Source organism: Lepidochelys kempii, chromosome 2 (genome assembly GCF_965140285.1).
Source record: "Lepidochelys kempii isolate rLepKem1 chromosome 2, rLepKem1.hap1, whole genome shotgun sequence".
Classification (NCBI taxonomy): domain Eukaryota; kingdom Metazoa; phylum Chordata; order Testudines; family Cheloniidae; genus Lepidochelys; species Lepidochelys kempii.
In genome coordinates, this window is record NC_136381.1 from 119,949,427 (window position 1) to 119,969,948 (window position 20,522).

Here is a 20,522-nt window from a genome sequence, read left to right on the forward strand (position 1 = left end):
TCACAAGAGAGAAAACCACAGGCACCTTAGTGTGATGAATAGGCATACAAGTACATTGGCCATACTTAAAAGATTTCAGCCACTTTTCAAATGACTAAGAATGGCACACACACATAGTTTGCTGCTGCTTTCTCCTTCAGAAGTAAAATGTATGGTGCATGGCAATAGTTGCATAAAGCCCACCTTTTACTGGAAAGCCTGAGGTTAAAGAAATACTGTTACAATCCTCTGTTTTAAAAAAATGGATATATCATGGCTGCGTACCCACCCATAATATAGGCATTATATTTGGGAATTTAAATGCATGTTTGTTTTATTATTCCTTGCTCAATGCAGTTAAAAAAAACAAACCATTAAGTACATAACTTAATCGGAGATCAGGACAAGTATTAAGACTCACATAATTACATTAAATATTTATAATATGTTTGGTTTGAGAGTTTTCAATCAGGATCAGGACTCCATTGTGCTAGGTGTTGCTCAAACATATATGAAAAATCCATCCAGGCTCTGGAGAGCTTATAAGAAGCAAGTGACATAAGAAGGGTAGGAAAGGGGAGAGGAAGAAGAGGAGTATAACGATCAGTTATGTACAGTTTAGGTACTTATATGCATTTGCAGGTTGCCCCATTTACCCTTCAACCTAGTCATCATTAATTGGTAGATTTGATTGATTGATTGATTGATATTATGGCAGAGAAGCATCTTGAAGTACATTCATAGCACTATACTATGCAAAAGTAGCAACTTGTTACCAACAGATCTTCTCCAGAATCTGCCAACTTTATATTTTGTTTTTGATGGTTTATTCCCTTCAGACCTTCAGCTCCAACTCAGATATAAAGGTGGGACCTGAATTACATTCCTTCTTATTCATCATCAAAAGAACTGATTACTAAATTCCAGTCAGTTACACTTGTACAAGCCTCACTGCCTTATTTGGCATTAGCATAATTTAGTTTGCATGACCTTTATTGCCAGTGATGATGCATAAGAAGGAAAGAAACCAGCTTGACTATCAGGTCCCAGGCTGAGTTTACAAGGCTGTCAACTAGAAAAACCCTCTTCCATTTACTTGTAAATTGAACACGTTTATCGTTGAACGACAATAAGCATCCCACAGAACGACAATAAGCATCCCACAGTCATTTCCAGTTTGACAAAACCTCATTCCAGCAAAAATCTATTTGTAAAATAACCACAGGCTGTATCCCTGAAAATAAGAGCTGCAATACAAGGTAAAATTATCTTCAAAACTGAATTTTTTAAACCATTAGATTACTGTTTAAATTGCATTTACCGCTGAAATTTTGTTTGCAGGTCAATAACAAAATAATGTACAGCTTAGTGCTATGACACAGCTTATATAAGAAGAGAACCCCATTACCACTGTACCATGTGGACACATTCTGTCCAAAAAAATTAAATTTTTTAAATTATAGAATAGAAAATTAAGCAGCACTGTAAAAGCACTTTCGTCCACGAAGATGAATAAACTAAAAATTATTCACACAAAGACGAGGCACAGCATAATCAAGCAAGAAAATTTCAGTGTTGTAGTTAATGTTCTTTCTTTAATGCAGATGCATCAGTGGAATAAAATTATGATTGGCATGAAATAGAAATAGGTCTTTTTAATGCATATTGCAAAAGAGGGAACTGAATTACATTGCTTCTTGTGCACCTTCAAAAGAATTGTTTATTAAATTCCAGTCAATTACACTTGTACAAACCTCACTGTCTAATTTGGCATTAGCATAATTTAGTTTGCATGACCTCTATTGCCAGTGATGATGCATGAGAAAGAAGAAACCAGCTTGATTCTCAGACCCCAGGTTGAGTTTACAGGGCTGATGATTAGAAAAACAAATAGATTAAAGCCATTACATCGAATAAATAGGATTGGTTTTCTTTTTACAAGAATATGAAGGAATAATCAATGAATGCATGACAAGGGAAGTGTTCTAGTTGGATTTCATGGGCACTAAATGGACAGTTAGTGTGAGCTAACAAATAAGGGCAACAATGTGAATGTAGCATGAGAAATCAAGAGTTAGTTAAGGGCCGTAAATGATCATCAATATTTGAAAAATATTCTGAAAATGGAAAAGATTATACAGTATAAATATCAGATATGATTATTGCTGTTCTTTTCAGAGAGGTCCAGATTCAGTAAAGCACTGAAGCACATGCCTAACTTTAAGCAAGTGAGTAGTTCCACTCACTTCTCACATAGGATTACTCATGTTCCTAAAGTTAGGCTTAAGTATCTTGGTGAAAAAATGGTTACTCACCCTTTTTGCAACTATTGTTCTTCGAGATGTGTTGCTCATATCTATTCCAATTAGGTGTTTGCGCGTGCTGTGTGCGTGACTGTCGGAAACTTTTCTCTAGCAGGTACCCATCAGGCTGTCTGTGGAGGCCCCTGGAGTGGAGCCGATATGGCGCTCTATATACGACCCTGCTGGCCTGACCCCCCTTCAGTTCCTTCTTGCCGGCAACTCCGACAGAGGGGAAAGGTGTGGGGGAATGGAATAGATATGAGCAACACATCTCGAATAACAACAGTTACAAAAACGGAGAGTGACTGTTTTTTTCTTCTTCGAGTGCTTGCTCATACCAATTCTAGTTAGGTGACTTCCAAGCCTTACCTTGCAGGTGGGGTCAGAGTCAAGGTATCGCTGACCAAAGTACTGCGCTGCTGAAGGCTGCATTGTTCCAAGATTGGTGGACGATGGCGTAGTGCGATGTGAAAGTATGCATTGAAGACCATGCGGCAGCCCTGCAGATTTCCTGGAGAGGTACATGGGCCAAGAAGGCTGTCGACGAGGCCTAAGCCGAGTCATAACAAGTGTGGATACAAACCATGATCCAGGAGGAGATCCACTGGGATGAGACTGGCAAACCTTTCATCCGCTCTGCCAAGGCAACAAACAACTGGGTTGTCTTGCGGAACGGCTTTGTGCAGTCAATACAGAAAGCGAGCGCCCTCCTGACGTCCAGCGAGTGCAGCTGCTGTTTGTGGGGGCTGACGTGGTTTTAGGTAGAAAACTGGCAGAAAGATGTCCTGGCTAACATGGAAGTGGGACACCACTTTAGGAAGGAAGGCTGGGTGAGGACTAAGTTGCACCTTATTCTTATGAAAGATAGTGTACGGAGGTTCAGACGTGAGGGCCTGCAGTTTAGACACGCGTCGTGCCGAGGTGATAGCCACCAGAAAAGCAACCTTCCAAGAGACGCAGAGGAGCCAACAGGAAGCTCGTGGCTTGAAGGGAGATCCCGTGAGGCGGGAGAGGACTAGGTTGAGGTCCCAGGTCAGAACAGGGGGCTTCATCGGGGGATGTATCTTCTCCAAACCTGTTAGGAAATGTTCCACGATGGGGTGCGTGAACACCGAGTGCCTGGAAACGCCCAGGTGAAATGCCAAGATGGCCGCGAGGTGGACCTTGAGAGAACCAAATGCCAGGTGCTGGTCCTTCAGGTACAGAAGATAATCCAGGATACAAGGAATGGGAGCCTGGAGTGGGGGCACCTGCCTTTGGGCACATCAGATAGAGAACCTCTTCCATTTTGCTCTGTATGTGGCCCTAGTAGACAGCTTGCGGCTCTCCAGAAGCACCCGCCTCACAGGGTCCGAACAGGCGAGCTCTGCCTGGTTCAACCACGGATCCTCCAGGCCATGTGGTGGAGCGACTGAAGGTCCAGGTGAAGAAGGTGACCGTGATTCTGTGAGATGAGGTTGGAAGTGAGAGATAGCCGTATCGGTAAGTGGACCTATAGGTCCATGAGGGTGGGGTATGATCACCGTCGAGGCCAAGCTGGAGCCACCAGTATTACGTCTGCTTTGTCCCTGTGGACCTTGAGGAGCACCTTGTGGATGAGCGGAAATGGTGGGAAGGCGTATAGCAGTTGACCGGACCATGGAATCATGAATGCATCTGTGATCAAGTCTGGGCTGTGGCCCGTGAAGGAGCAGAAGTTTGGGGACTTCCTGTTGGCCCGTGTGGTGAGCAGGTCGATTCGGGGAAACCCCCTGCGGAAGATGGAGTGGATGATGTCCGGACGAATAGATCACATGTGCATGAGGAACCATCTGCTCAAGCTGTCCACCAGCACGTTTTGAATGCCCAGCAGGTATGAAGCCTGGAGAAGGATGGAGTGGGCTAGACAAAATTCCCACAGGAGGAGGGCTTCCTGACAGAGAGGAGACAATCAGGCTCCACCTTGCCTGTTTATATAAAACATGGCCGTGGTATTGTCCGTCAGGACCGCTACACAGTGGCCCTGCAAGCGGGACAGAAACGCTTGGCAGGTGAGGCAGATCGCCCCGAGTTCTTTGATGTTGATATGCAAAGCCAGCTCCTCTACCTGCCACAAGCCCTGAGTCATCAGGCTCCTGAGATGAGCTCCCCAGCCCAGCGCAGATGTGTCCATTACCAGAGTCAAAGTGGGCTAGGGAGGGTGGAAAGGAACCCCGGCGCCTACCATGCGGGGATCTAGCCACCAACACAGTGTTGAGGACTCGAACCCCAGACGGCACGGTTCGTTGTCTGACTGGAGAGAGACAGGCAATACCAGCAAGGTCCAAACGCAAAGCTCTTTATTGAAGAGTGCACACAACAATAGAGAGCAGCCCGTCTCCAAAGAGAACCAGCAGCCTCTAAGTAAAACTAATAGTTTTTTATAGACAGTACTGTCGCGTCACAGATTTATTCATAAAGCAGTCCCCCGCCCTTATGTTAGTTAAAATCCTCTTTCTCTATTATGCATGCACTTCTACCCCCTTATTGTAGATAACTTTTAGCAAATCATAATGCTTCACTAACTTTCTTATCGGTATGGGTGTCAACCAGGAGACAAGGAGTTAAGAACAGACATAACACAAAAACAAGGAGTGGAAAACAGTGCCTCCGTATCTCAGCAAGACAGCTCCCAGAACATCTCATACAAAAATGCAGGAATGCAGGCCTCCCCTTTTTTCTCACTCTCTGTAACTTAAACAAGTATTCCTTCATTCTACTTTCAGAGACTTTCCCAGCAGCCTTTCTTGGCCCGACTTTGGTTCAGTTGGCATAACTGCTTCATGTGTAACTTTTCTCACCTAACAACAGGGAATCAAGGGTGTGCCTTGGGACTGTCAGCACCATGTCCAGACTGTCGCGACCCGGGCGGTACACAGACACGAGCCACACTTGCAGAGGCCTGAGTTGTAGCCTGGCATGTTGAACCACGTAAGTGCAGCAAGCCATATGACCCAGCAGCCTGAGACACTGCCTCGCCGTGGTGGTGGGAAAGCTGCAAAGGCCGTTATTATCTGCGAGAGGGCCAGGTGCCGTGTCTCTGGAAGGAATACTCTTGCTTGGTTCGCATCCAGGACTACCCCGATGAACTCTATTCTTTGAGTTGGGGTGAGGACGGATTTGCTGACGTTGAGAATGATACTTAAGTGTTCGAATGTTTCTCTGACCATTTGCACCTGTGATTCCACCTGCTGGCGAGAGCAGCCTCGAAGGAGCCAGTTATCCAGGTAAGGGTAGACATGCACATAGTGGCGGCAAAGAAAGGCTGCCACGCCTGCCATGCATTTGGTGAAGACGTGAGGAACTGAGCACAGCCTGAATGGGAGGGCTGTGAACGGATAATGCACCTTGTTCACCACGAAGTGGAGGAACCGTCTGTGAGACGGGGTGATAGACAGATGGAAATAGGCGTCCTTCATATTGAGGGCAGCGTACCAGTCTCCCGGATCCAGGGAAAGGTTGATTGTGCTCAGGGAGACCATGCGGAACTTCAAGCTGACGATGAACTTGTTGAGCTCCCTTAGGTCCAGAATGGGCCTGAGGCCCCACTTTGCTTTGGGGATGAGGAAGTAACGGGAGTAGAAACCCTTGCCTTTGAGCTCCTGGGGAACCTCCTCCACCGCTCCTAGAGCGAGGAAGGTCTGAACCTCTTGGATGAGAAGTTGCTCATGAGAGGGGTCCCTGAAGAGGAACGGGCCAGGGGGATGGGAAGGTGTGAAGGAGCAGAAGTGGATAGAATATCCTGCCTCTACCGTGCGGAGCACCCACCAGTTTGATGTAATAAGGGACCATGCATGCTAGAAGCGGGATAGATGGTTCAGGAAGGGAGCTTAACTAGCCGGGTTGTGGACTAGTAATCTGTCCTTGTGCGCACCTTCAAAAGGGGTGCTTAGGGCCAGAAGGGGTGGGGGGAAGAGGGGTTGCTTGGATTGCCCCTGTCCCTGCCCAGGAGGAGGGCGCGATGGCCTATTCCGACTATATATGTTTCTCCTACGGGAGAAGTCCTGTCTGGGCCTAGGGGGGAAACACCGCTGCTGGGTGGACTGCTGTTTAAAGGGCTTCCTTAAGGTCGCTGGAGTATGCGTGTGGAGGGACTTAATTGTGTTCCGGGAGCCCTTCAGGCTATGTAGTCATTCAGCAAACAGGCCCTGGCCATCGAACGGAAGGTCCTGAATTGTTTGCTGACCCTCCGGAGGGAGACCAGAGGATTGGAGCCAGGCGTTGCGCCTCTTTGCGATACCAGAAGCCAGAGTATGCGCTACTGAGTCCACGGCATCTGAAGAGCCCTGGAGGGAAGTCCGGGCTACAGCTCTGCCCTCTCCGTCAATGGCCCCCAATTCCGCTCATGACTCAGATGGAAGAAGCTCTTTGAACTTCAGAATTGCAGACCACAAGTTATAATTATACCTGCTCAGGATCGCGAGTTGATTAGTAATCCTGAGAATTAGTAATCCTGAGAATAAACTGAAGAATAAACTTTTCTTCCAAACATATCAAGGCATTTAGCGTCTCTTGATTTGGGTGCAGGGCCTTGCTGACCCTGCCTCTCTTTCTCATTCACCGCCTCCACCACAAGGGAGCATGGGGAAGGGTGGGTGAAGAGATACTCATACCCTTTAGTGGGAACGAAGTATTTTCGTTCAGCCACTTTAGCCGTAGGGGGAATGGACGCAGGCGTTTGCCAAACAGTCTTGGCATTAGACTGGATGGTCTTTAGCATGGGTAAGGCCACCCGAGTTCATATTCATGGCCACCCTTTGGAGGAGTTCCTGCAGGGCCCTGGGTGGTGGTCCAGATGTGGAGGTACCCGCCACCGCTTCGTCAAGGGATGAGGAGGAAGAAACCACCAGCAGGACAGTTACAGCCTCTTGATCCTCTGGAACTGGGTCCTCCCGAACACCGGGTGTAGCCTCCACCGGGGGCGGGGATGGATCTGGATTTTGTGATGGGTCCTGAGGTGGGCGGCTGAGGGTTGCCTCAAGGAGGTGAGACCCTGAACGGGACAGCGGAGGTACGCCAGGAGAGGCACCTTGGGCCTAATGGTATGCCCAAGGGGTCCAAAATTGCCACTGGGGCTGCCAATGGGGCACTAAAGCATCCTGCCTAAGGCTCCCTGGCCCTGATCTGGGTGCTTCCGATGCCCCGCCTGATCTGAGGGAGGGCGATCTGGAGCGTGACGGCCAACAGGGAGTGGTGCGAGACTGCACCCAGGAGGCCGCCTCCTCCTCCAACGGATGGGATGGGTGCCGCGAAGGGTAGCGAGGTCCAGATGGTGACAGGTGGCGCAGTGCAGGGTGGTGCCGCTGCAGGGAATGACGGTGAGATGTGGAGCGGTTCTGGGAGCTCGAGCAGTGCCACGACGTAGAGCTTCACCTTGGTGGGGAGCAGTGCCACGATGTAGAGCGGTGCCAAAGCGGGGACTGGTGTCTGGAGCGGGATCGGGAGCAGTGCTGCGAGCAGGACCGGTGCCATGCGGGGGAGTGGTGCCACGGGGTAGAGCGGTGCCGAGATGAGGTGCGGTGCCACCTAACTGGAATTGATATGAGTAAGCACGTGAAGAAGAAGTGGGGCATAGGGTGATAATCAAATAGAAATAAGGTTGTTTAGAGGAACAGAAAGAGACCCTGCTTGCTCCAGTTTGTTTGCTCCATGCTCCCTGCATTGCTTTGCATATATCAGACAGCATGAGCATCATTACATTGTCTAGCATTCTGCCCATCACAGAATAAAATAAGTTTGATCAAACCAGTGGACACCATGAGCCCCATGTGAGAGAAAAAGTTGGGGAAAGAGATCTCTAGCCCACTGATGCTAATTTTTAATACATCTTGAAAAACTGGGAAAATTCCGGAGGACTGGATGAGTGCCAATATTCAAAAAAGGACAAAAGGTATGACCGAGGTAATTATAAGGCTCACTAGCCTCAGATCAATCGCAGGCAATATAAAGGAAAAATGACTGTGGGAGTCAATCAATAAAGAATTAAAGGATGGGACTATAACTATGCCAATATACATGGCTTTATGGAAAACAGATCTTGTCAAACAAACCAAATTTCATTTTTTTATGAGATGACATGTTTGGTTGATAAACATAACTGCATAGGTGCCTAATATACTTATGCTTTTATAAGGCATTTGATTTAGCACCATCTGACATTTGCATTTAAAAAATTAGCACTATTCAATACTGGTGAAGCACATGATAAATGGATTAAGAACTGGCTAACTGAAGAAGTTGTCAAAGTTGTCATCACTGAATAGGGGAATTTCTGGTGGGGTTCGGCAATGATCTGTTTTGGGTCTGATGCTATTCAACATTTTATGAGTAATCTGGAAGTAAACAAAATCTGCAGATGACAGAGACTGACAGAGCGGTAAATACTGATGAGGAGAGGGGAGTCATACAGAGTGATCTGGGTTGCTCAGTAAGTAGGGCCCATTCAACCCAAATGTGTTTGAATCAACCCAAATGCAAGGTTATACATCTAGGACCAAAGAATGCAGTTCATACCTGTAGAATGTAGGACTGTATCCTGGAAAGCAGTGACTGATAAGGATTTAGTGGGCGAACAACTGAATGTGAGCTCCCAGTGGGATGCTCTGGCCAAAAGGGATAATGCGATCGCTGGATGCATAAACAGGGAAGTAGTGAGTATGAGAAAGAAAATGATTTTACCTCTGTATATAGTGTTGGTGATACCAATACAGGAATAATGCATCCAGTCAAGGTGACTAGATTTAAAAAAAGATGTCAAAAATTGGAGAGGGTGCAGAAAAGAACACAAAAGTGATTTGAAGGCTGGAAAAAATGCCTTACAGTGAGAGACTGAAGGAGCTCAATGTGTTTAACTTATAAAAAGGGTCAAGAAGAGACTTGAAGAGGAAGAAAACACTGAGTAATAAAGGGCTCTTTAATCTCGTGGAGTAAGGCATAACAAAAACCGTATCTGGAAGTTAAAAGCCAGACGAATTTAAATTAAAAAAAAATTGTGCCATATTTCTAAACAGTGAGGATGATTAACTATTGGAACAAACTAACAAGGGATATTGCCAATGCATCATCTCTTGAAATCTTCAGACCAAGATTGGATTTCTTTCTGGAAAACATGCTTTAGTCAAACAAGTTATTGAGCTTAAATACAGGGGTAACTCATTGAAATTCTATGACCTGTATTACACAGGTTAGACTAGATGAACTAATGGTCTCTTTTGGCCTTAAAAATCTATGAATTCACGACCCCAAAGTGCTAAACAGGACTCTAGAGACAGACAATGAGTATCCCTGATAAAACTGTAACTAAAATATTGTGTAATGTTTTTAAGATTTGCTCACTTAGAAAAAAATATCCAAGCTTGAGAATATCCAAGCTGTTACAGAACAGAGTAGCAATAATGATGATTCATTGCATGGAATAGCTGTGTCATGGCAAAAAGCACAAATAAATTAAAGCTTGTCTGGTTTGAAAAAAAAGACTGTAACCTAGTGAAAAAAGTGGCTGCCTTATATTAAAGCGTGGGTTGGGGGGAGGAGAAAAGGCTAATAATACAGGGAACAGTATTGTCAGGCAAGTATTGTCAGGGAAATGATAGAATAACCTAATAGGTCTTGTACGTTGTGATTCTGTGAATTACAGGTGACCTTATTATTCATTCAACTACCTAAAGTGAACATGATCAATTCTAGAACACAGTCTGATTTAACCAAAGAGAAAATAAAAAATCCTAACCATATGCATGTAGGTCTGCACATTTCTTTTTTTTTTTTTTATTACCTTCAGCTGTGTGTTGTAAGGTGACCATTATACAACGTACTCGAAGATCCAAAATAAGATCCTGGATGATATGAAGCATATCATTTGGTATTTCAAGTGCAGTAAGGGACTCATAACTAAGCCTGGAAGGAAAATAAAATAAAATGAAGGTTAGGTTTAAACCTACAGTTTTCTAGACAATACTGCTAAATATCACGAAATTACTTAGGAGTTTCTTTTGCTTATGTATACTATTAGTCTCTTCAACAGTAAGCTTTTTAAACTGTGTGATCATCCATAATACCATAGATATGTTTTACTGTCTAGTTCATTCATTTGTTGAACCCATATCAATGTAGAGCTTCACTGTTGTACTGTATAAACTTGACAAAGTTTAGGCCACTGATGTGCCAATACCACTGCATATCACAGTGACCAATACTGTCTTGTCGTTTCTTTGTAATTCTCCACCTGTCTGTATCCATCTGTTGTCTCTTCTTTTATACTTAGATTTAAGGCTCTTTGGGGGCAAGGACTGTCCTTTTGTTCTGTGTTTGTACAGCACATCACACAATGGTGTTTTGGTCCATGATCGGCACTCCTAGGTGTGACCATAATATAAATAGATAAAATAAATAGCAACAGAGCCTGGAGTAAAGGTAACGTGTAGATATACCACCCTAGCAGGGCATAATGGTTTCAGTGCCAGTGGGGAACACAGTTACTGTGCCACCTCTAACGACAGTACAGCATGGACTCACCCAACCCACTTAATTTCCACCAGCCCAGCACCACTGACTGGTGTGGAAGGGGGTGGGGTCATGCCTTATTCTCCCTATGAGGATTGTAGCACCCTATATACTTGTAAGAGGCAGCATTTGCCATCTTAACTGGAGGGCTGTAATTGTGCCCAACCTTTACACAGGGACACAAAGGAAGACCGGAGAAGAGTTAAGAACATAAGAATGGCCATCCTCAGTCAGACCAATGGTCCATCTAGCCTGATATCTTGTCTTCCGACAGTGGCCAATACCAGATGCTTCAAAAGGAATTAACAGAACAGGGCAATTATCAATTATCCATCCACTGTTCTCCAGTCCAAGATTCTGGCAATCAGAGGCTCAGAGACACCCAGAGCATGGGGTTGCACCCATGGCTATTTTTGTTTATCACCATTGATGCATCTATAAGAATGGCCATACTGAGTCAGACCAAAGGTCCATCTAGCCCAGTGTCCTGTCTTGCAAAATTGGCCAATGCCACGTGCCCCATAGGGAATGAACAGAAAAGGTAATCATCAAGTGATCCATCCTCTGTCACCCAATCCCAACTTCTGGCAATCAGAGGCTAGGGACACCATCCCTGCCCATTCTGGCTAATAGCCTCCAGAAATTTATCTAGTTCTTTTTTGAACCCTGTTATAGTCTTGGCCTTCACAACATCCTTTGGCAAGGAGTCCCACAGGTTGACTGTGCGTTGTGTGAAAAAATATTTCCTTTTGTTTGTTTTAAACCTGCTGCCTATTAATTTCATTTGGTGGCCCCTAGTTCTTATGAGGAGTAAATAACACTTCCTTATTTACTTTCTCCACACCAGTCACGATTTTATAGACCTCAGTCATATCCCCCCTTAGTCGTCTCTTTTCCAAGCTGAAAAGTCCCACTATTATTAATCTCTCCTCTTACAGCAGCTGTTCCATACCCCTAATAATTTTTGTTGCCCTTTTCGGAACCTTTTCCAATTCCAATGTATCTTTTTTGAGATGGAGCGACCAGATCTGCAGGCAGTATTCACGATGTGGGCGTACTATGGATTTATATAGAGGCAATATGATATTTTCTGTCTTATCGTCTATCCCTTTCTAAATGATTCCCAACATTCTGTTTGCTTTATTGACTGCTACTTCACATGGAGTGGATGTTTTCAGAGAACTATCCACGATGACTCCAAGATCTCTTTCTCGAGTGGTAACAGCTAATTTAGACTCCATCATTTTATATTTATAGTTGGGATCATGTTTTCCAATGTGCATTACTTTGCATTACTATCATCCATGAATTTATCCAATTTCTTTTTTTACCCAGTTATAGTTTTGGGCTTCACAACATCCCCTGGCAATGAGTTCCACAGGTTGATTGTGCCCTGTGTGAAGAAATACTTCCTTTTATTTGTTTTAAACTTGCTACACTGGCTGCATCTCCTTAATGCTTCCGTATTGGGCAAGAACCAGGCAAATGGAGTCACTGCCATTCTCCCTACCCCTGATCTTGAGCAGGGCAGAAGTATCAGAAATAGCTAGCAGCAGGAACCAGGCTCCAAGTGTGGGCACTTGATAACCCTCCACCAACAACAAGGACTTTTGTGGGGTTGCAAAGCCATCATCTTTCCTGCTCCTCTTTCTGAGCAGAATGCAGGCACTGAGAGCAGCCATCAGAAGGGGATGCGCACAAATCTTCAAACTTTCATCATTCTATGTGCTACTATCACTGCCCTGAGATTCTGGAATGTCATCTGGTAACTATCAACAACTTTGTTCACACCACTGCTATTGTCTGCCTAGCACGACCGCTTAATTAGTTGATTATAAGCCATCATTAGTTCACTTAACCATCTAGGAAATGAGGAATACAAGCAGTGGTCATCTGTGAAAACTCTGGTTTAAGTGACTAGCCCAACATTAAAAAGAAGTACTTGTGGCACCTTAGAGACGAACCAATTTATTTGAGCATAAGCTTTCGTGGGCGACAGCCCACTTCATTGGATGCATAGAATGGAACATATAGTAAGGAGATATATATATACACATACAGAGAACATGAAAAAGTGGAGTAAGAGGCTAATTAATTAAGATGAGCTATTATCAGCAGGAGAAAAAAAATTTAGTGATAATCAAGATGGCCCATTTAGACAGTTGACAAGAAGGTGTGAGGATACTTAACATGGGGAAATAGATTCAATATGTGTAATGACCCAGTCACTCCCAGTCTCTATTCAAACCCAAGTTAATGGTATCTAGTTGCATATTAATTCAAGCTCAGCAGTTTCTCGTTGGAGTCTGTTTTTGAAGCTTTTCTGTTGCAAAATTGCCACCTTTAAGTCTGTTACTGAGTGGCCAGAGAGGTTGAAGTGTTTTTCTACCGGTTTTAGCCCAACACTATATCAGAATTTAAGAGGAGGCAAGGACAGAATCTAATTCTCCAAGATGACACTCAGTTGCCCTATTTATGAGGCCATCCCTTCTCTTTCTTCAATCTCCTACCTCATTTACTATGAACCTTTCAACTTCTAAAACAATTGAAAAAGAGGTCCTACAGACAACAGCCTCATTCACTACACAACCCTGATTCATCTACAGAGCACTGTCCATCCTGTGCACTGAGACAAGAGTCCTGAGGAAAAAATATAGCAAGCAATCATGTAATTATAGACTGTATCATAAAGCACATATGCACAAGTAGGCTGAATTAATCTTGCACAGGCAATGTTAATTTTGACATTTCCTAACTTTTGTGTCCTTTACTTTGCAACATTAATGATCTTTCAGTTGAATGTGCAAAAAAAAAAAAAAAAAAAAAGCACAGTTTAGACTATATTATACATACTAAAGACTCATACCATACAGAACAATAGCCCCAGTTACCTTACAGTCTGGATGACATGTGTTAGCCACTGTCCAGAGAGTTCAGATTTCATCTCCCAGCCACCATACTGTCTCAACTCTCCTTCTCTGAGGCTGAATGGAAGCAAAGCTCCACGGATCAGTTTTGCCAGGGACTGCATCACCTCCTGAATCATTTTCTGTCACAGCATAAAAGAACACCACAAAAATAAATACATAGAAACTGCATCAATATTTTTAACCAGTTACATATTCATCACATAATCTAGTCTGAAATGACAGGCGTACATTTCAAATTTCACTAAGGAATATAATTTTACTTACATAGTAAACATCTACAAAACAAAGCACTACAGCACTGTACAACATAATTAAAACAAATACAATATATAAAACAAAAAAATCACTTTTACATAAACACAAACAACAGGGTCCAAATTAGGAAAGGGAAGGCAATAAACATAGGGCTAATAAGGCTCACTGCAAAAAACAACTGAAAAATAAGAAAGATTTAAGATTTTTTTTTTTTTAAAAGGAGGGATAAAAATAAAATGGATTTCGGGGGTTGGATATAAAGAAAGTGAGTTCCAAGATGTAGGGCCCACCACAGCCAAAGTGTGATCGTGTGTAGAGGCTTCAGATGTGACGGCAGGTTCTTAAATGGCCAGTGATGTGTAAGCATACTTGCCAGTACAAGATATCTGCCTTTTACTTAGATTGTAGTCTCTTGTGGAGCAAGGATCAGGGCTTTTTTTTTTTTAAGCGACTATTGTTTTTTGGGTGCCGAATTTAAAACAGCTTAAAAAAGCCTGATTATTACAGGGTCAACGTTCACCACTATTTGAAAATTAAGCCTTCTTCAGGTGTCTTAATTTGAAGGACCACCTAAATGAAAATAAGTCTGCACACCAAGCTTACCTTGAAATCATTTTGTCTTTGCCTAGCGTTCTTCTTTGATCTTTCCATTTGACCAGATTTTTCAGCAGTCTTGTAAAAATGAGAAACAATTGAAAAGTATCAGTGTCTCGTAACCATGACTTTCAATTTTAAAACCATTCTAAAAACTGTGTATCAAGGTGAAGGGGTCAAAAGTGATTAGTGAGTTTACAATGGGATAAAAGATGCTAACTCAAGTCACATCTACAAGCAAATTCTCCACAAGTCAACAAGTATTTACTTATAGTAGCTATTAAGCTGCTAGTGTTTAAGTGTGGGGCACAATATGCCATAAGAACCTAAAATAAAAGATGGAAGTAAAATAACAATGTAAGAAGTATAAGCTTCATTGAAGACAAGCAATATTTTCCTATTATGATTTTGCATTAACATTGTTAAAAGAGCTCTAAAATCCATGGCTTAATCCTGCAGTAAGTCTGCAGGAAAAGAATCTTCAAGTCCCCAGTAGGTGAGAGGTGCCTGGAGGAAAATTTGGGTCTAAAATAAAATACATTCTTTATAATGATGGATAGTGTAGAAGTACTGTGTGTTCCCCTTTTTCTTTTGGTTTAGTACTTTGTTTCAGAAGACAGAGGCCATTATTCTCCACAGTGAAGAACTAAATCATCTGTAATGGACTTACTACGAAGATTTATCATCATCTTGCTGGACAATTCACGTCTCTGAAAATTTAGAAGCACGAAAGCACATCTGCACTAGCAACTTCGGTTACAGTTGCGTGAAGAAAAGAATATGGCTTAAACAGTGCTCTTACTGTTAGCAGTTTTCAAATGCAAGTAATAATTATATATTTGTGTGTGAAGTGTGCCATAACACAAAGTAAGTTTAACAGAAAAAGCTGTTTAAAAGATTGGATTAGAAAAGTAGGTGGAATTATATAGCTAAGAACATTTGCTAATTTAACGTATGCACTGTGACACCTACTGGACAAAAGATATATTAGCAGAACTGTAGTTTGGAAAAGATACTCTTAATACTGTCCTCAAAGCAGTATATAATCACTATATTTTTTTAAATGACTAAATAAGTTTCATGGTGTTTTTTTTAATAATTCATCATTTGTTAGAAGTTCTTCAGATTATTTTTATGAATGCCAAATAAATTTTGTAGTTAACATAAAATTACCAACAAGAAATTTAAATAGAAAGTAGCTTTTAATCAAAAACACTTTAGAGTTTTTAAATTCTCTGTTTTCCTTTATTATTCTGAACTGTATTATCTTATATTAATTAGAACAATTCCTGCATATTACTGATGAAGCTCATATGTTCTTTTATGCTTTTTTTCTGATAAAAAAATCAATCATATTGAATAAACTTGTCTATGCTGTAGGTACCTTTTAAAATATTACTAAAGTTTTAAAACAGTTTTGATTGCTCCCTTAAAGCCCTGATGTGAAGTTATATTAAAGAAAAAATATAAAAGATCTTAAGATATTTTTTCCCTTAGTGATTTCGTTGAATAAAAATCTTAACCCTTTCCTGCACAGACAGACCAAAACTACTTTGTGGTGAGATCAACGGTTGTATTTCACTGTTTTGACTCCACATATGCTCCTTCATATGGATCTGAGTGGTTCAAAGAGCTGTAAACTTTTTAAGCTGTTAGAAATAGCACATAAATCTTTAACTGACACTATTCTAAGACAAACAGCCTACCTTTTTGCCAAGAAAAATATATATAACTTCACAACAGAAAATAAAACCAGCTTGTTATTTATCACTGGGTTTTTCTTTTGTATTAGAGTTAATCTATTTCAGGCTTCTGGATTTCACTCAAAAGGTTCTCAAATGGTTGTTTTCATGATTTTTTCTCTCTGTCTCCAAAACTATGGTGAACAATATTTTGTTTCTCACATGTCAATAAATAGCAAGGAAACGTAGTAAGGACATCTTCATTGATGCCTAAAATCCGTACTATTGGCAAAATTCTACAGCTTGTGGGGGTGTTGTGGCTGAAGCTCTCCTCAGGAGCGCGTAATGAGGTTTCCAAGGCCCCCATCCATTTTCAGATAGCTAGTGGCAACAAGAGCCTGCACTGTCCACAGAATTTTGGCCATTTCCTACATATGGACAAAAAAGGAGCAAAGGGATGAGGATGAGTTGCTTGTGCAGTCAGAATCTGGCCCTATTGAAGTACAGTATAGGTATCTTAAAAGTATAACATACAAATTAACTCCCAACTTTTTTGAAATGGAAACAATGTTCTGACCAGACATTATACAAGATTGCTGCATTCTCTCTTGCACTTACTCTCATAAGCAGAACTACTCAACTTTGTTTACAATTGTAAACATGGTGTCAGTGTCTCTTGAAATTTCTCACCGAGAGAAACTACATTAATTTACAGTTGAGGGTTTAAAGTCCAAATCCAATCTCTAATAACTGGAAATGTATTATTACCAAAACTGTAGTTATTTTCAAATTAAAAGCTTCAGGAGGATTCTCATTGCCTTCACGAGACTCATGACATGATTCTCTATGGAAAAAACACTGGGCAGGAGTCAAACTCCTACATTTTAATACTGCCTCTACTTCTGGATCACTGTATGACATTGACAAATGCATGTTATCTCTTTCCCTCGGATTTCCATGTATGAAATGAGGAAAACAAAATGCATCCACTTCTGAGGATTTTAGGTGAGCGGCAGACCACACCAATTTGGTTGACTTAATGTACCCTCTGTACACACATGCACATCATACATCATCATTTGGAAGCTTATTAGGTCTACTTGTAAGATGAGATATGATATGGAGCCATCATGTGGTGCTATTACCATAGAAATGGAGGATAAAAATGACACCATAAATATGTTAAAATGATCCCTTTGAAATAATTTGCATTCATTTCTTTAGTTTAATGACACTAAGTTTTACTCAAAGACATAAAATTGGATTTCTTTGTGACCTCAAAGCACCACCACAACAATCTAAACCAGCGTTTCTCAAACTGGGGTCCACTGACACCTGGGGGTCCCAGAGGGTACCCTAGAGGGTCTGCAGGCCCTGCTGATCAACTCCTCCTCCTCCTCCCTTCCAACACCTCAGGCACACTAAAAGTCCAGTTGCGCAGTGGGGCAAAGGCAGGCTTCCTACCTGCCCCAGCTCTGAGCCACTTCCAGAAGCAGCCAGTACGTTCCTGAGGCCCTGGGGGGCCGGGTTGGTTGGGGGGAGTGGATCTCCGTGCGCTGCCCCCACCCAGAGCGCTGACTCCACAGCTCCTATTGGCCAGGAACTGTGGCTAATGGGAGCTTTGGGGGCAGTGCCTGCGGGCAGGGGCAACATACAGGGACCCCCTGCAAAGGAGCTGCAGCCAGAGAGATTTGCCGGTCGCTTTCGGGAGCCACCAGGGGTAAGCACCATCTGGACAGAGCCCTAACCTCCCGCATCCCAACCCCCTGCCCCAGCCCAGAGCCCGCACCCAAACTCCCTCCCAGAGCCCAGACCCCTCACCTCCTCTTGCACCCCAACCCCCTGCCCCAACCTGGTGAAAGTGAGTAAGGGTGGGGAAGACTGAGCAACAGAGGGAAGGTGGATGGAATGAGTGGGGTGCATGACCTCAAAAAGGTGGGTCAGGGGCATGGCAAGGGCTGAGCGGGTGGGTTTGAGGGTCCCCAAAAATTTTAAAATCAAAACTGGGGTCCTCTGGTTGCTAAACTTTGAGAACCGTTGATCTAAACAATTTAAAACAAAATCTAGTAATACATTTGTATTGGTATAATTGAAATGTGATAACGCTGGTGACATTTCTGGGCAATTATCATCATTTTGTACATCATCGTGATCTCTGTCAAGAGTGAGTGGGCTACCACTGTCTTTGTTGCTTTGGCATTTACACACTTTTGTGCAGGCAAGAATGTTATGGCTACAGACACAGTTGATTGCTCAGCAACCCTTACTGGTACAGGCACAAATAAGCTTGTAGAAGGCTCAGATGCCACTGGGCCTTTGAAGAATACAAGAAGCTCTTCATCATCTTCATTTTACCTTCCATGTTGTAATGGTGATCCATTATTTGCTTTACCTATGTGTGAAGACATCCAAACCTTTGTTTGCCAAGATGCTGTTGTGACATGCTCTTCAAAACTCTCCCCACATGGTGGGTTTCTGGCCAGTGACCAGTCCTTTCTGATAGCCAGACTGAGGTGCAAGCAAGTCAGGTCTTTGTGGGGTTTTTTTCACTCTGGTCATACAGGACTACTATCAACTTCCTTGCTGCAGAATCTGCAGCTTGTCCACCACAATCTCCCAATTTGGAAGGCTCTGAAGCAGTACGATCACTTTGTTTAGACAACATTAAACACAGATTTTTTTTTCTCCTATACGAAATAGGTATGTCACAGAGTTACATGCTGTCAAGGCATGTAGAGCAGGACGCATGTTGCAGACGTCCAGCGTGAGTGCATCACAGATTTCATGCACAGATATGAAGAGATATTTGTTAGTTGTGCTGGTAATGATGGTTGTTTCGATCCACATGTTATCTAGGTGTTCTATTTTTGGAAGGTAGTGAACAGCAAGGACCAAAACATCTGTATCAGGTGACCTAATTACAATAGTTCCATTGACACCAAAAGCCATACTGGCACATACATCATACAGAAGCATCCTTGTATCAGCTTTCTCTTGAATACTGTGCAGGTCTTGGGCTTCTTCAACAGCTCAACCGGTGATGGACATTGCTGCTTCACCACTGGAAAGGTGGTATTTGTGTTGGGTGTGCTCCTACACTCAGGTGCATTTTGAACCATACATTCACAGAGGAATTTTGCAATTGAGTGTTCGTTGGATTCCATGTTTTAAAACATTTTCCCATGGAGGCACAGGGTGTCCACCAATCACCTGGTATTTCTTGCATCCAACCTTAGATCCTGTCTGGAGCTATTTTTCTGAAGTTTTCAGAGTTACTATTGTCATACCCCTCAAAGACTCCAATTAAAGAATTAGCTTCAAATCCTTTTAGGACCTGCCTCAAGTACTCAGCAGACAATTTATCAAATGTGTAGACTTTGCCTCCGGCTATCATTTGTATGACAGCCTTGGCATCTGAGAGGTACACTATAATTTCTTTGTTGCATGCTCTTAGCTCATGGATTTTTTTTCCGCTTGAGCTTTCAACAGATGCCCTAATGCAGCTTTGTCTGTTCTTACTGTTCCATCATCATGAAAAAGGGACATAGGCACAGATCCTATTGGGTGACTGAGGGTATGTCTCTACTTAAAAAGCTACAGCGGCACAGTTGCAGTGTTTCAGCTGCGCTGCTGTAACACTTTAGTGTCGACACTCACCACAATGATGAGAGAAGTTGTCTAGTCACTATAGTTAACCCACCTCCCCCACAAGAAGTGGTAGCTAGGTCGATGGAAGAATTATTCTGTCAACCTAGCCATGTCTACACTGGGGACTAGGTCAGCATAGCTGTCTGTCTCAGGGGGGTGGATTTTTCAAACCCCTGAGAGACACAGCAGTGTCAATATAACTTTTCAGTATAGACCATCCCTAGGAACAGTCGCAATTGAAACATCATCTCTCCATCTTGCTAAGGATAGGGCTCTGTGGGAAAACAATTCTGGGACTGAGAGCTGTTATGATTGTCCCTCCTTGCCAGACTTAAATTTAGTCTTCTTGGCTATGTAAGCAAATGTTTTGATGTGAAATTTCTAGACTGGGCTGAAGAAGTTTTGTGTGCCATCAGAATCAAGTGCACCTCTCACAAATCTCTCCATTTGTTCTTCACCACCACCTGCTATTTTCAGTAGTGACTCTTGTAAAACTGATGCTATGTGCAATCCTGTAGATGTGTTGATGAGTGCCTCTGGATGTGATTCAGGGTCAAATTGGTTTCTCATATTGTTGATGACATGGTTGATAAGAGCTGTAACATGCTCTT

At 42.9% G+C, this 20,522-nt stretch overlaps 1 protein-coding gene across 4 annotated transcripts in view; it reads right to left on the reverse strand.

Annotated features, from left to right (window-relative positions):
• EXOC2 (exocyst complex component 2) overlaps window positions 1-20,522 on the reverse strand; it is a 188,565-nt gene that overhangs the window by 69,718 nt on the left and 98,325 nt on the right. For all 4 annotated transcript variants that reach the window (XR_012157344.2, XM_073332187.2, XM_073332185.2 and 1 more), the window contains exons 14-16: window positions 14,591-14,659; window positions 13,694-13,851; window positions 10,075-10,196 (exon numbers count right to left, since the gene is read on the reverse strand). Coding sequence is in view for 3 of the 4 variants with exons in the window: in XM_073332187.2 (XP_073188288.1) it covers window positions 10,075-10,196; window positions 13,694-13,851; window positions 14,591-14,659 (349 nt within the window). In the remaining variant the exon portion in view is untranslated. The remainder of the gene's footprint in view (window positions 1-10,074; window positions 10,197-13,693; window positions 13,852-14,590; window positions 14,660-20,522) is intronic.